The sequence below is a fragment of the Primulina eburnea genome, chromosome 2 (assembly GCF_022965805.1).
Source record: "Primulina eburnea isolate SZY01 chromosome 2, ASM2296580v1, whole genome shotgun sequence".
Taxonomy (NCBI): Eukaryota; Viridiplantae; Streptophyta; class Magnoliopsida; order Lamiales; family Gesneriaceae; genus Primulina; species Primulina eburnea.
In genome coordinates, this window is record NC_133102.1 from 28,892,815 (window position 1) to 28,910,266 (window position 17,452).

General features: G+C 37.5%; 1 protein-coding gene across 2 annotated transcripts; it reads left to right on the top strand.

Moving 5' to 3' along the window:
* Nucleotides 1-1,920: 1,920 nt before the first annotated feature.
* Nucleotides 1,921-8,840, top strand: LOC140823015 (probable cyclic nucleotide-gated ion channel 20, chloroplastic). Of its 2 annotated transcripts, none has more exons than XM_073184063.1 (13): nucleotides 1,921-2,178; nucleotides 2,837-3,367; nucleotides 3,744-3,935; nucleotides 4,361-4,459; nucleotides 4,691-4,828; nucleotides 5,109-5,357; nucleotides 6,183-6,443; nucleotides 6,655-6,800; nucleotides 6,948-7,025; nucleotides 7,196-7,325; nucleotides 7,455-7,698; nucleotides 7,832-7,994; nucleotides 8,508-8,840. In XM_073184063.1, exons 2-13 carry the CDS (start codon nucleotides 2,861-2,863, stop codon nucleotides 8,608-8,610), a joined length of 2,310 nt encoding a protein of 769 aa, XP_073040164.1. In that variant the 5' UTR covers nucleotides 1,921-2,178; nucleotides 2,837-2,860; the 3' UTR covers nucleotides 8,611-8,840. The 2 variants fall into 2 exon arrangements, with proteins under 2 accessions (XP_073040164.1, XP_073040165.1); XM_073184064.1 differs by having other exon boundaries at nucleotides 2,848-3,367.
* Nucleotides 8,841-17,452: the final 8,612 nt, after the last annotated feature.

Here is a 17,452-nt window from a genome sequence, read left to right on the forward strand (position 1 = left end):
ATAAAAGTAAAATAATTTACACTTATCAACTGTCAGTGATACCTAGGGGATCATAGGGCGATGCTACTAGATGCTCTTACCATGATTCGATGGGTGCAATCAGAAATGAGTTCTGACATTCTTGATCAATGTCTTGATGAAAAGAATGAGGCTAACTAGGGTAAGCCCGAATAAAAGATTATGTCCTGAATCACAATGAGTTGTGAACCCAAGGCTAGCTGTATCCCTGAACCATTGAGTGTCACACAAGCACTGGATCGTTTGTTCTTGAGAGAATAAATTCAAAAAGTTGAATTTATATTATGATATAGTAAATTCAAGGAGTTGAATTTATGATAATTAATTTGAGAAAATAAATTCAAGAAGTTGAATTTATGATATAGTAAATTAAAAAAGTTGAATTTATGAAATTTGGAGAGAATAAATTCAAGGAGTTGAATTTATAACATTTGAGAATTTAATTTATTAAACTCAAAAGTTGAGTTTATTAAATATGAAATTTTGGAGGTGATAAAATTCTACGATTTGAATTCACAATTTAAATTCAAATGTTGAATTTATAATTAATTTAATTTATTAAACTCAAAAGTTGGGTTTATTAAATATTAAATTAAATTTGATGGGATATATGTTTAATGGGCTTGTAAGAGTACAAATCCAACATATTAAATGATTAAAGTTATTAATGGACTTTAACATAATTAATTAAACTAGTTTGACTAGTCTATTTTAATTAACAAAGCCCATTAAATTTAATTTAGGAACCTAAATCCATAATTATGGAATTTAGGTTAAAAATCTTTTTTAATATAAAAAATGGGTAGCCTCCAAAAATTAAAAATGGGATTTTCGAGAATCACAATTCTAATTTCCTCCAAAATATTTTCGGCCTCCTTTTTAAAAAGGGTTGAGCTGCCTCTCGGATTTTGATCTCAAAGTAAAACTTATTTCAAATATTCTAGTGCTATTTAAAAGAGGAACAAATCTTCTAGTCGTAAACCTAATTAGAAGGATTGAAGGAAAGAGCTTTTGAAGATCGTTCGTAGGGATTCATCAAGAGCTAGATCCGCCTATTCCGGATTAGTTGGAGCCAAGTGATTTAATTCACTAAAGATATAATTCTAACACCATATGAATGTTTGTTTTGAAAATCAAACGAGCGTCCAATCATATATATTTTGATTGTCAAAATAAATTTAAAATAAAATTTTAAACTTCCGCTGCGTTTGGACGCGTAGAAAACCGAGATCCAACAATTATACTATTGTGGATATACACGTTCCATTGTACAATAAATGATATCAGAGTCATAATCTAGATCGAATCATGTGTGTAGAATCCTCGAATACTTCAATAAAGGTATACACGTTCCATTGTACAATAAATGGTATCAGAGTCATAATCTAGATCGAATCATGTGTGTAGAATCCTCGAATACTTCAATAAAGGAGGTGAAAGGTTATAGTAAATCTGTGTGGAGATCGAAGTAGGTGGTACTCCAAGTATTTAATATAAGACGTGCATTTCCAATGTAGTGGAGATTAGTGGCCTAGATTGGAATGAATGTGGAGAGGATGGGCATATTGACTTGAATGGAGATCCAGATCATGACAACAATGGTAATCTTTAATTTGAGGGGAAGATAGTTGAGAATTTAATCAAAGTTTTACATTTCAAATAAACGAAGAAGATAATGATTTAATAAGAGGTAAATATATCTTTATTGGTATGAAGCAATATGAGTAAATTTATGATGATTTATGTTCAAAGTTGACGATATCGATATGTGTGTTCCTGAGCAAAAAAGGTGTCAAAGTGATGCATGAATTTGATCCATTAAAATAATAATTATTATTTGTAAAATAAGGAATGGTGAGTCGACTTTTGTAGTCAACGATGGGTATCAAATTGAAATGGCAATAGAAGAAAGAAAAAACGAATTGAGTTAGAAAATAGATGGAGAGAAGACTTTTGGTTTTGGTTAGTCAATCACGGCTTGAAAAGTCTTTGTAAACTGTTCAACTCATCCTGTTTACTAAGACACTAGAAGAAAGAGTCCCTCGAATCTTAATCGCTCTCCGGTCTCTTAGAATTGGTGCCTTTTTTGGAAGATTGGTTTGTTGAATGCCGGAAAGTGGTGAAAGAATTTCCCTTGTCCGCTGAACTTGAGTTGCTGAGGTTTCTTGATTTGCTTTGTTGTCCTTTCTGTTATTTCCTGAGTTTCTTTAATCATCGTATTCTCGTGTTCTCTTTATTGGGAATTACGGAAGCTGTCCGAAGCTTTTGTTTAGTGGATTTTCTTTTTGGGTTCTTGTTTTTCTTCGAGTCTCTATTTATTGTTGTAGACTTTTAGTTATCGTATTTTTATGTGAAATGTCACCGGGTGTGTTTCTTGAACGTTGGGAGTTGCGATCGGAAAGTAACCCAGAGAAATAGAAGCGAGTTAAAAATTGTTACTTGGACTACAACTGTTGTATGGAATCTTGTTTCTGTCGAAATATAATTTCCTTGCTTGAGAGCATATTGAATGTCTGTGCGGGATACATAGTGTTTACTGTGAGCGTTTGACTCGGAGTTAGTCAGTTTATGAAAATGCTGAATCTTTCAAAGAAATTATAACTAATCTATATTATGTTAGATGTAAGTGAGAATTGCTGTTCCTATTTCTCGTTATAATGTGAAACTGAATGCTTATATAGAACGTTCTGAAATCTTCTATTTGAATTCTGAGACCTCAATGGACACTCGCCTAAAGATTTGACCCGCGTTATGATTGTAATTAATTAGATTATGAGTTGAAGCTGAAACAACAATGTCTTTTTCATATTTTGAACAGCTTGTTTACAGTTATATTTGGGTAATGGATCCTTATGAAAAAGATGAAGCACCAATGCTAGCGACCACATTCGTGCAATCAGATTACGGCAGAGACTCAACAGTTCGACATTCTTCAACCAGGACGAGGAGTGCATCAATGTCTATTCCTTCTAACTATATGGACTCTTCAGAAGATGTGAACAGGACTGTGGGTTTCACAGGTCCTTTAAGAAATGAAAGACGAAATATTGGGGTACAAATGACTGGTCCGTTGTACGCCTCCAGTAACCATGAGGTTGTTTTTCAGCCTCCCCAAAGTGCATTACTTCAGGAAAATATTGAGTCTAAAGTTGAAAGGTATCCTTCTTCTATGGATGGTATGTCTAATATTCATTGGCTATCAGATGAATATGGTGAAAAAAACGAACATCTGTTGAAATCTGGGCAGCTGGGAATGTGTAATGACCCTTACTGCACTACATGCCCAACTTATTATAATGCTAAAGGCCGTCAAAAGCACTCAAGAACATCAGAGATATTTGATGCCAAGGTATTGACCTTGTGCCAGCTATTCTCTTTATGAATAAACTTATAAGCACCATAACCTATTGTATCGTCTGGTTAGATAAAGGAAATAGATGGAGATCATACTAATGAATGAAGAACTAAAAAAGTTACTCAATACTAAGCTTTAACACAATTTTTTTCAATGGGACTTGTAGTTGAGGGCCTTTAGGAATTATATTAATTCAGGCATTTTTGTTTATATTTAGTGGTTCTTCTCCTTTCATTGGTTAGTCAATTTATTGGTTTATGTACGAATCCCTTCCAGAGATCTGTTTTGGCCTCCTCTTATCATATGCTTTACAGTTTTACGGATGGCTTATGCCTTTCATCTATTTTATATTCCGGAATCTTGTTTGCAGTTTCATCATATGTTCTATGGAGATGCAAAAGGTTGGGCCAAGAGAATGCGTTCGTTTCTGCTTCCTTATATTCCTGGAGTCATGAATCCTCATACACTATTTGTTCAACGGTGGAACAAGTTCTTTGTGATATCTTGCTTGTTCGCTGTATTTTTAGACCCACTATTCTTTTTTCTACTGTCTGTGAAGCAGGTATGCATGTTTGTTTTAATTTATTTTCCATTTTTATCATCTAATAAACAAATAACCCCACTTAGATGGTTTTTCATTCGAAGAACAAGTAGTTGTTGAAATCAAGCTGCAAATATCATCTGCCAAAATCCATGTTAGAAGTCGATTTTTACAAAGATATATTATAGGTCGAAAAGAGTTTTCTTGATTTTGTTTGCACATGCCTTAGCATATTGATTCGAAGTCATATCGGTTTAGGCTCATGTTGAATGCGATAGCACATGCAATGCTACGATGCCTGTTTTCCTTATTATTTTTTGTTCTTTATTAACTTAACCTATATTTTAACCCCAGGCATTCTATGAATACCTGTGCTTTTACATGTGACTTGAAGAGGTTGATATAAACAAACTTGTCTCAAGTTTAATGTCATTACTTCTGACCAGGATAACAAGTGCATTGTGTTAGATTGGCCCCTGACAACAACAATGGTGGTCTTGAGGAGCATGACTGACTTCATTTACTTGCTTCATATCCTTCTTCAGGTACTGGGTAAAGCAGAGAGGCCTTATGTTTCTTTAATTTTCGTTAGTAGTAATATCAGTTGGAGACTAAACTTGGTCATTTTAATTGTACAGTAAGGATGTGTTTAATTTTTTAAGTTCTTTTGCGGTAGGATATTAAAAAAGACATATAGAGGATTATATAATTATTTCTGATGCTTCCTCTTTTTGACGTACATATTTCACGAGTGAAGATATGTCTCCATTTTGCAGTTCCGGGTGGCTTATGTTGCTCCTGAATCTAGAGTTATGGGAGCTGGAGATTTAGTTGATGATCCTAAAAGGATTGCCCGGAATTATCTTTATGGATATTTCATCATCGATGTCTTTGTTGTACTTCCCCTTCCACAGGTATCATACTCTTTTCTCTTCCAATGATGATGTTAATATCCGAGATTCTGTTCGATTTTGTCCCACGACCTTTTGATGATTGAGGCATGTCAAATTTTAACATATAATAAATTCTTGCCATGATATTATCTAGATTGAGTATGTCACATTGCTGCCATTCTCATTTACTTTTTGTGTAGTACATCATTCTATGCATGGTATCTGATTTTTTTATGCATTCCAGCACTTACATGAAAAATTATTTGTGAGCTACTAATATTGAGTTATTTACTTCCTGTAGATCATCATATTGTTGATTCTACCACACTCCTTGGGATCATCCGGAGCCAATTATGCAAAAAATCTTTTACGCACAGGCATACTTGTTCAGTATATTCCCAGGCTTTTCAGATTCTTACCTTTGCTTGCTGGTCAGTCGGCTACTGGCTTAATTTTTGAGTCAGCATGGGCAAATTTTGTCATAAATCTTCTCACCTATGTCTTGGCTAGCCATGTAGTGGGCTCCCTATGGTATCTATTAGGCCTACAGGTTGGCCTTAGCAACTTTATTAAGTATTCTTCACTGTTTCCTGATAAATCTTCGAGCGTTTTTACCTTTTGACATCTTTAAAGATATTTAAAAATTTCTGTTGTGGCATATGATGCACTGATGCTGCAAAAAATGGTCAACATATTTACTGGATTTGGATATGCTGTAGATACAGGACTGATATGTTAATACACTGCTTGACAAAGTAATGGAGATAACATTAGAAAAAGCTTGGATACGGCATTTAACATGGAAAAAGGCTCATTCTGACCTAGTCGCGTGTGGCAGGAGCTATTCTACAATTTTGAAAGGAAATAACTGGCCTAGTTTGAAATTTTTAAAAATATTGTATGGCCGTTTTGCAATTTATCCTAAGGATTTTGTTGTAAATAACTAAATATTAAAACAATAAGAAAATGCAATTTTGAGTTACTGCAAATTTCCTTTTTATGATATGATGTATAAATGTATTTCAAATAATTGGAATAATTTTTAGACATTCTATGTACGATAATACAAAATTTTGTGTGTGTGTTTTTTCCTATTTATTTATTCGTTTTTACATTTAAACTAGTGGTATCCTTCCTGTTCATTTATTAAAATAATGAAAATTTACGTTGCATATCCATGTCATGTTGTATTCATGTCTATGCATCATAGGTTGTTGCTGATTTCTATTTAAAATGCAAGATAACTTCAGAGTTATTTATATGCTTGTTCAGTACTATAAGTTTGGTTGAATGGGTTTTGATTTCTACTGGAGTGCACCTTGCCTCCTGTTGTTAATCTGAGTTGACTTCTCCTTAATTTACCTAATGCACGTAGAGAGTGAATCAATGCCTTCGAGATGCTTGCCGTGACTCAAGCCTTACAAATTGCATGGAATTCATTGACTGTGGACACGGTATTGATTTTGAAGATTTTAAGAAAGATGCAACATGGGATCTTTGGAAGAGCAATGTCAATGCAACTGCATGTTTTGGACAAGACGCTTTTGATTATGGAATTTATCAAACTGCTGTTAATCTAACCGCTCGTCATAATGTAGTGACAAGATATGTGTACTCAATGTTTTGGGGATTTCAGGTATCTTCTTAATCTGATGCCTCATATCTTGACTTGCTTTGCCCAAGCATATGAGTAACTGTATGTTACTTTTTCTTATGATAATACCTGTTCGAACATGTAATATTGCAACCTGAAGCATGGTAGTGTGGTAAAGTGCATGATAAATTTTGAAAAAGTCAATTTTTTAGACTTTCCAACTGACAATTTATTCTTTTGGTCAAACGTGAAGCAAATTAGTACCCTGGCTGGGAATCAAGTTCCAAGTTATTTCGTATGGGAAGTTATCTTCACGATGGCCATCATCGGGATAGGCCTGCTGCTTTTTGCCCTGTTAATCGGAAATATGCAGAATTTCCTCCAGGCTCTTGGGCGGAGGTAATTAATTACTTCCATCTGTGTCTCATATTCGACTCTTCATTCAATTTCATTCTCTTGAGTGGTCGACTTCCATATATGAGCCTGATATCTAATATTGTGCACCTAATATCCCAATTGAAACATTACATTATTTTTTCTTTTCAGGAGGTTAGAAATATCATTAAGAAGGCGAGATGTTGAACAGTGGATGAGCCATCGTCGCTTGCCAGAAGAACTGAGAAAGTATCTTCTTTATTTTGCTAATTATGATTTTTTTATTCACATTTCTTTTCAATAAATGATAGTTCCCATGCATCTTTTGGCCCACGATCTCGTTCTATTAAATCAAATGCTCAAAATGGCAATACTGCAACACCTGTTTGATTGGCAAGTGGTGTGTTTTTTCCATTTAGGCAAGTCCGAGGAGCCGAACGTTTTAACTGGGCTGCCACTCGAGGAGTGAATGAAGAAATGCTAATGGAGAATTTACCAGAAGACCTTCAAAGAGAAATTAGGCGTCATCTCTTTAAATTTGTCAAGAAAGTAAGTTTCTATAAGAAATCAGTTCATCAACCCTACTGGTAGCTTGTAACAGTTACCTATTGGTCTCTATTGGACATTTCCTACACAATTTATTACTTTCTTATTGTTGTGAATATCTTGCACATACAGGTCCGAATATTTCAACTGTTGGATGAACATATCATAGATGCTATATGTGAGAGGCTAAGGACAAAAACATATATAAAGGGAAGCAAAATCTTGTACCGCGGCGGCCTTATTGATAAAATGGTATTTATAATACGGGGAAATTTGGAGAGTATTGAAGATCTCAATGTTGTTCCTTTATCTGAAGGGGATGTTTGTGGAGAAGAACTCCTTACATGGTGCCTTGAACATTCTTCCGTAAATAAAGGTATGAAAGCAAGGTTGGCAAACAATTTCTGGAAATGCTTAGGAAGGAGCCATTTTATTGGAGTAAAAAATTCATCATCTTTTGGGAAAAAAATAAAGCCAAAACAAGTATTGTTTTCTTTTTATATTCTCAGATGGAAGAAGAATCAGGATCCCAGGGCACAGACTGCTGAGCAACAGGCTGGTCCATTGCTTGACAAATGTTGAGGCATTTGTGCTGCGAGCATCAGATCTTGAAGAAGTTACCAGTCTTTTTGCAAGATTCTTGAGAAGCCCACGAGTTCAGGGTGCCATCAGGTAATTTCCATTGTTTGTGATGAATCTATCGCTAAATGCTTAGGATCATCTGTTAGAAAATATGTACGAGACTTGGTGCTAGAGAAAGAAAATATGTTTTCTCAACTCCGCATTCTTTATGTTGGGTAGTATTAAGTGGCCCTACCATTATTATTTGTTGCTTATGTGCTACAACAGAACATAGTAGTTGGACGTCTATAATAAAAGATTTGAGTTAAACTGCTACTAGTAATTATATATGTTGGTACAAAGCCAGGTGCTCAGTAATATTCATTTTAATTTTGAACTAAGTAGATACAATGGATTTGTGTTGTGGATTTGAAATCAAATCAAATCCATTCAAATTCTGCTATCCAAGTGCAGACTTAAAGTTCGGATTTTAGGCCATATAATTAAAACACATTGTGACCATTATATCCATAGCCGCAATTGTGCAAATGAAGGCCAAAACTCAAAGTTTCAGTCTCTTCATGTAGTTTTTGTCTCCCTTCTAACTATACTCTGCTATTGCAGGTACGAATCACCTTACTGGAGAGGACTCGCAGCGAGACGAATACAAGTTGCGTGGAGGTATAGGAAGAAACGACGTGTTAGTCGTGCTGATGAGGCCGAATGATCTTTGAGTTAGCACTGCTGATATATCATAGTACATACAGATATCTTTTGTATGTAACGCAACATTTTTTACCCCTTGGCCATGTTGTAAGCATTGTTATTCCCCTTCAGTACCTTCCTAGTACGAAACCATTGGTGAACATATACAATGGTTGTTTTCAGATATATGACGAACATCTACTCGATGTAGCAAAAGTCGTAATTTTTGATATTCTTACTAAAAAAAACAAATTGCAACTAATGACGGTTTTGAATTCCGTCATTAAACTAGCCGTCGTTGATCTAGCGAAGGTTTTTAGAAGTATATTGTTGCTATTTGCGGAAGAATGCCCTTGCTAATTGAAAAACCGTAGTTATTTGTGGCAATTTTAATCCAAAATCGTCGTTTAGTTTAGTGATGGAATAAAAAATAATGACGGATTAATATTCGCTCACTAAATGTTTTTTAAAAATTAATAAAAAATAATGTTAATAATTTATATAAATAATAAATAGTGAATAATATTTTTTTATAATTAAATTTTATTTATAAATAGTGAATAATATTTTTTTATAATTAATTTTTTTTATTTATATAAAATTATATATTCCATTGATGAATTTGAATATAAACCCAAAAATGATCTTTTTGACGAAATCAACTTTCATTGTCAATAATAATAAGTTGAAATTGCGTAAATTAATAAAAATAATTCAAATCTGAATGATATTATATATTGTTGGAACATTTCATGTTCGTAATCTTGATTGATTGTTAACAAAACTTATTATTTTGTTTCTAATGATTTTACCTAAGTGCCTAAAACCTGAAACTGATCAGTTATCGAGCCGAAACTGAAGCTATCGAAGAATGAAAACTGAAAGTACCAACTGATGAATCGAACTTAACATGTTCAACTGATGAATCATAAAAAAGTTCAACTGATTGTCCAGCTGATAGGTGGTTCAGCAAAAGACCTTCAGAAGTCCGGCCAGCTGATGAGGAGTTCAACTGATGAAAAGCCAGCTGACCCGTTCAATTGAAAGAGTGAAATCAGTTCAACTGATGAGTCAACTGATTTCACCAGCCCAATTGAAGATCAGTTCAAATGACCAGTTCAGAGCATCAGCCCAATTGAAAATCATAGGTGGATTGATTTTTGAAATGTTTTTGGATCTAAAACTCGAAATTTGCTATCATTTTAATTACTGCGACTTTTCGGTCGATTGTCTGGAGAATATTTCAACATATAAAATGTAGAACTTTTCGATACCTTCGATTTGACAGTAAATTCGAAATATTTGGATAAGAATGAGTGAGTTATGATCGTTTTCGTGGGACTGCTCAAACTTCATTTTTCTGAAAATGCACTTTTGAAGTTTTATTGTTGCAGGCTTCGCTGAGAATCGACGGGTGATTATTGCGTTTAAGTATATCGAGAATGATGTTGGGATGATTGTTGGTGTTTCATTTCGTGTGGTTAGGCAATTGGTTGAATTAGAAGTCGTAGGAATTGATTTGGTGTCAAATTTCATGTTCATGAGTTGTATTGCATTGTAGGTTGGAATTCGTTGTTTTCGGGGCGTTTGTATAAGTTTAGTCATTTCCTATCACCCTAGGACGAGTCTCGATGTGTTGGTTCACGGGTCGTATGATCGAGTTAGGAGAATTAAGTCAAAAGTGTAGTGAATTTTCGTTGGTTCGCGATTCCAGTAGGTACACGGACCCGTAGCCAAACCCTGGCACGGGGTTCGTGCCATTTTTCCTTCAAAATGTGAATTTTCAGCACCTACATAGACCCCGACACGCACCAGGAATGTCACAGCACTCCCACTGACCTTCTTATACACATAGGGTTCCTCAGGATTCTTAGTAAAACCAAACTCTTTGATTGTACAATCGAATCTAAGGTTCCAACTCCTAAATGCCTGCTTTAGACCATAAATATATCTAAGAAGTTTGCATACCATATGCTCACTTCCGATAGATATAAACCCTTCAGGTTGAGACATGTAAATCTCTTCCTTAATATCTCCATTAAGAAAAGCTGTCTTGACATCCATATGCCATATCTCATAGTCATACCATACAGTTATGGCTAGCAATATCCTTATGGACTTGAACATTGCAACTGGAGAAAATGTTTCTTCAAAGTCAACTCCTTGTTTTTGAGTATATTCTTTTGCCACCAATTGCGCCTTGAAGGTCAATACCTTCCCATCCGCCCCAAGTTTCCTCTTGTAAATCCATTTACACCCTATGGGAACAATTCCCTCAGGTGGATCCACGAGATTCCACACTTGGTTCGAATGCATGGAATTCATCTCAGATTCTATCGCTTCAAGTCACTTGGATGAATTGGCATCAGATAACGCTTCCTTGAAGGTCCTTGGATCACATCCATGGTTAGGCTCATCATGGCCTTCTTCAAGAAGCAGACCATACCTCATAGGTGGTCTCGAGACTCTCTCCGATCTTCTAAGAGCTTGTATCTCCTCTCTTGGCTCTTTGAGTGTGGGTTCTATAATTGTGGGTATCTCTCGAAACTCTTCAAGTTCTATCATCTCGCCTTTTCTATCAAGTAGAAATTCCTTTTCCAAAAAGGTTACATTCCTAGAAACAAACACCTTTGTTTCTTGGGGATGATAGAAGTAGTATCCAACCAAATTCTTTGGATATCCCACAAAGTAACATAAAATGGATCGACTATCCATTTATCTCCCACTACCTGCTTCACATAAGCAGGGCACCCCCATATTCTAAGATGAGAATACTTGGGAGGCTTACCCATCCATATCTCATATGGTGTCTTGTCAACTGCCTTTGAATGGACATTGTTCAAAAACAATGCCGCTGTCTCAAGCGCATATCCCCAAAAAGATGGCGGCAACTCCGTGAACCCCATCATAGACCGAACCATGTCCATCAAAGTCCGGTTACCACGCTCCGAAACACCATTCAACTGCGGTGTAGCGGGCGGAATCCACTGCGAGAGAATCCCATTCTCCCTAAGATACTCTTGGAACTCGGCACTCAAGTACTCACCACCTCGATCCGATCGAAGTGTCTTGATGCTTCGTCCCAACTGTTTCTCTACTTCACTTCTGAATTCTTTGAACCTTTGAAAGGCTTCAGACTTGTATTTCATCAAATACACATACCCATACCTTGAAAAGTCATCGGTAAAGGTGATGAAGTAGGCATGTCCATGCTTAGTGGTGATGCTAAGCGGACCGCACACATCGGTATGGATCAAATCCAATAACCCTTTGGCTCGCTCCACATGGCCTTAAAGGGAATTTTGGTCATCTTTCCTTTTAGACAAGATTCACAAGTCGTGAGAGCATTCATATCAGACATATCAAACATGCCTACTCCCACTAGCTTGTTCATCCTTCTTAGATAAATATGTCCTAATCGAGCATGCCATAGTTGTGTCGAATTTAGAGTATCTCGTCCACCCCCAGATATGTAGGCTCAGATGCTTGCAGGGATGACCCAGTTCTTCACACAGTTTGTTGGGAACCAGACTGCAGTAGACGCAGAGGAAAGGCCCTGACCGGAGGCAGTCTATGAGAGATTTAAGAGGATGGATCCAAAAGAGTTCTTGGGGACTACTGAACCGATGATAGCTGAAGGATGGATTAATTCCATCGAAGTAATCTTTGCGTTTATGGAGCTGCAGGACGCAGACAGAGTTAGATGTGCCACGTTTTTGTTGACAGGGGACACATGGCTATGATGGGAGAGCGCGTCCGTGTCGGTGAATCTGCAGACTCTGTCATGGGATGGCTTTAAGGAGGTCTTTTACTCCAAGTACTTTACTGATGAAGTACGATCTAGATTGACCAGGGAGTTTATGACGCTGCGACAGAGAGACAGCAGCGTTGCTGAGTTTGTGAGGAAGTTTGAGAGGGGTTGTCACTTCTTGCCCCTAATTGCAAATGATGCCCGGGAGAAGTTGAGGCATTTTATTGATGGGTTGCGACCAATCTTGCGCTGTGATGTGAGGGTTGTTGGCCCGACTACCTATGACATTACTGTGTCTAGAGCCTTGGCGGCAGAGCAGGACCAGAGGGACATTGAGCCCGATAGGCAGGGCAAGAGGCCCTATCAGGCGCCTCAGCAGCAGCAGCAGCGACCTCAGTTTAAGAGGCCTTTCCCAGGACAGCAGTGGAAGAGACCATTTCAGGGACCAACGAAAGGCAAGGGTCCTGTTCCTCAACAAAAGGCTCCTCACAGACCCGGTGAGTACCCAGTGTGCTCGAAGTGCAACCGCCAGCATCCGGGACAATGTTTATTTGGATCGAGAAATTGCTTCAAATGCGGAGCCAACGTTCATATGATGAGAGACTGCCCGCAGTGGAGGCAGCCGACCCAGGGAAGAGTGTTTGCCATGCAAGGAGAGGAGACGAACCCAGATACGGCCCTGCTGACTGGGAACTAATTTAATTCAGCACCGTATTATTCTTGCTATGCATGTTTTGAATTTTATTTTGGATTATTAATGTGCTAGTAGTATTTTTGGTGACTTGGGTAGAGATTTTTCTACTGTGCTTGAGGTTAAGATTATAATTTTTGGGATATAAGTTTTTGTGTTGTATCAACATCTCTCGAGAAATATTTTCATAAAGAGAGTAGCCACGAAGGCCTTGATAGATTCAGGGGCCACTCACTCTTTAATTTTGGAGACATTCGCTAATCATCTGGACGTCAAGTCTATTGGACTCGACATGAGCTATTCAGTAACAGTCCTATCAGGGGAAGAGCTATCAGTGACTAGCGTGGTCAGGGACATCGATCTTGAGCTGCAGGGCCACCTAGTGTATGCAGATCTAATCGTGTTGCCGATGCCAGAATTTGATATCATCTTGGAAATGGATGAAAGGGATCGATTTTAGGTGCCTGAATTCGCAACGGAAGCAACAAAATTTTCGATTTTTAAAGGAATAATTCGAGCACCTCAATACTAGTGTGTAGCAAATACAAAAACACCAAAATATGTCATACATAGAGTGTTTAGAAATGTACCTATCAATCACAAGGATTGATTATGGCTCCAACTAAGTTGTAAACAACTTAGCTCTTGATGGTAGAAAATCTACAAGCTTCACCTTGCTTTTGGAATCCTTCTTTCAAAATTAGGTCCACCACTAACAAGGTAGATCCACTCTAATTTTGCACTAGAAAAATTAGAGCATTTTTCTTTGAGAAGTATGTGCTTTCATCAACAATTGAAGAAGCAAAAATGGTGGAGAATGACATGAAAATTTCGTTCATGGTGAGGGGAGGAGAGAAGGAGGAGTGTTTTTCTTGGTTGTGGAAAAAGTTGAAGCAAAAATTTGTATGTCATGCCTTGGATATTGAAAAAGTTGCCTCCAACCCTTCATCTCCCTTGCATGCCTTCTACTTGGGCTTGTAACAATTACAAGGCCCATGGACTTTAATATAAATGTTTCAAACACATTTGAGTCCATTTAAAATTTACTTGATTTTACACAAGCCCACTAGTTTAATAATTATTTCTAATTGGGCTCTACAAGATCCATGGGTGTTTAATTAATTCAACACTTGAATTAATTTAATTATTTGGACTCTACTAGGTCCACTAGTGTTTAATTAATTCACCACTTGAATTAATTTAATTTATTCCATAATAATGTATATGAAAATCACAATTTTCAAATACATTACTCGTTTGGCCAACTTTTAATTTAGGAACACTTCCTCAAATTAAAAGTTACATTCTCCTTATAGAAGTCATAATTCTATTTTTATTTACGCTTATAAACACCTTTATAAGCCATTCAACACATTGAAATATTTTACTTCTCAACGGGATCTAGAAAGTTAGCACTTGTGTGACCCTCAATGGTGCATTGATACAACTAGCCGTGGGTTCACATCTCCATGTGATTCGAACTAAACATGTCCTTATTTGAGCATACCCCAATTGCTCCATTCTTACTTATCAACTCCTTGATAATAAGAACGTCAGAACTCAAGTCTGATAGTACCCAACCAACCATGTTAAACGCCTAGCAGCATCTCTTACATGATTCTCTAGGTATCAAATGATAGTGCCTGCAAGAACCATTCAATTATGGTTAGCGTACAGTACGGTCCCTTCAACTCATATATCCCGACCGATTCGACAACCATTGGTATATCGAGAGTTGTCAATGAATCGATACTATGTGTCATGTTGTAGTTGCATCGACGGTGTAATCTATGAAACCCCTTTCATAATTGCCACCATACTCTGATCAGAGATTTCATACTACATACACATAGGATATCCATACCCAAAGGTAAGAGGTGAATCCCCGCCTACAATGCATCGACTCCTATATGTTTCGACAAAACACCCAACCTTGCCACCTGATGACCCCTTGAGAGTCGGTAAACAAGTCAAAGTGTAATGCTAGCACATAGAGTCTCAATGTTGTCCCGGGTCATAAGGAACCATAAACTAGGACGTTTCCACTCGATAAGTGAGAACCACTTGGAAATGCCTTTATAGAGGGTTGTTCAGTGCACTCTACTAGGAGCACCTATCTGCATGCTCGGACATCACAATGTCCCCTTACCAATGAAACATGGTACTCACATTGCAGATACTTGTCTCGAACTCGAGCGACCTATATCCTTCTTAGCGGCGGCTTAATCGACTAGGAACTGTTTAGAATATACAGTATTCCAAATATGAGTTTCATGATGCTCATTATATGAGCATCTCATATTCTTTCTACTATTTGTATATTCAAGGGCTTTATCTATGCAACTAGTATGGGTATACAGATAAAGATGTGCCAAAATAATATATTATTAAAATAAAAATTGTTTATACATAGAGTTTCATTGTGAACACTCGGCCAACACTTGGCTCGACGTGCACCTACTCTAACAATCTCCCACTTGCACTAGAGCCAACTACCCATATGCTTTAAACCCATCGATTCTCGATGCTTCTCGAATAATGTTCCAGGTAAAGGCTTAGTTAGCGGATCAACAACATTATCTGTGGAGCCGACTTTGTCAATAGAGACATCTCCTCTTTCCACAATCTCTCGGAGGATGTGGTACTTTCTCAATACGTGTTTGGATTTCTGATGAGACCTTGGCTCCTTCTCCTGAGCAACGGCTCCCGTGTTGTCACAAAACACCGGGATAGGAGCAACTCCGTTAGGAATGACGCCCAACTCTTGGACGAAATTCCTTATCCAAACAGCCTCCTTTGCTGCATCTGATGCAGAAATGTATTCGGCCTCAATGGTGGAATCTGCAGTACTGTCTTGGTTGGAACTCTTCCAAGAGACAGCAGCACCATTGAGCATGAATACAAACCCAGAGGTTGACTTCGAGTCATCGATATCGCTTTGGAAGCTAGAGTCGGTATAGCCTTCCAATTTCAGTTCTCCACCCCATAGACCAAGAACAACTTATCGGTCCTTCTCAAATACTTGAGGATGTCTTTCACAGCTTTCCAGTGTGGAAGAACAGGGTTCGATTGATATCTACTCACTACTATTAGTGCGAAAGCCACGTCAGGACGTGTAGATATCATTCCATACATGATGCTACCAATCGCAGATGCATAAGGAATGCTTGTCATAACCAATTGGATAGGGACACGCCATGACATATTGGTAGTTGTCCTCTCTTGGACTCATCCATCGAGAACCGCTTCACGATGATATCAATGTATGTGGACTGGGTGAGACCAAGCAATCTTTTCGATTTAACTCTATAGATCTGTATTCCCAATGCAAAAGATGCTTCACCCAAGTCCTACATCGAGAACTTATTCGCTAACCATACTTAGTTCATTGCAACATTCCTACATCATTCCCAATGAGTAGAATATCATCAACATACAGCACCAGGAATGTCACAACACTCCCACTGACCTTCTTATACACACAGGATTCCTCAGGATTCTTAGTAAAACCAAACTCTTTGATTGTACAATCGAATCTAAGGTTCCAACTCCTAAATGCCTGCTTCAGACCATAAATATATCTCTGAAGTTTGCATACCATATGCTGACTTCCGATAGATGTAAACCATTCAGGTTGAGACATGTAAATCTCTTCCTTAATATCTCCATTAAGAAAGGCTGTCTTGACATCCATCTGCCATATCTCATAGTCATACCATGCTGCTATGGCTAGCAATATCCTTATGAACTTGAACATTGCAACTGGAGAAAAGGTTTCTTCAAAGTCAACTCCTTGTCTTTGAGTATATTCTTTTGCCACCAATCGCACCTTGAAGGTCAATACCTTCCCATCTGCCCCAAGTTTCCTCTTGTAAATCCATTTACATCCTATGGGAACAATTCCCTCAGGTAGATCCACGAGATTCCACACTTGGTTCGAATGCATGGAATTCATCTCAGATTCCATCGCTTCAAGTCACTTGGATGAATTGGCATCAGATAACGCTTCCTTGAAGGTCCTTGGATCACATCCATGGTTAGGCTCATCATGGCCTTCTTCAAGAAGCAGACCATACCTCATAGGTGGTCTCGAGACTCTCTCCGATCTTCTAAGAGCTTGTATCTCCTCTCTTGGCTCTTTGAGTGTCGGTTCTATAATTGTGGGTATCTCTCGAACCTCTTCAAGTTCTATCATCTCGCCTTTTCTATCCAGTAGAAATTCCTTTTCCAAAAAGGTTACATTCCTAGAAACAAACATCTTTGTTTCTTGGGGATGATAGAAGTAGTATCCAACCAAATTCTTTGGATATCCCACAAAGTAACATAGAATGGATCGACTATCCATTTATCTCCCACTACCTGCTTCACATAAGCAGGGCACCCCCATATTCTAAGATGAGAATACTTGGGAGGCTTACCCAT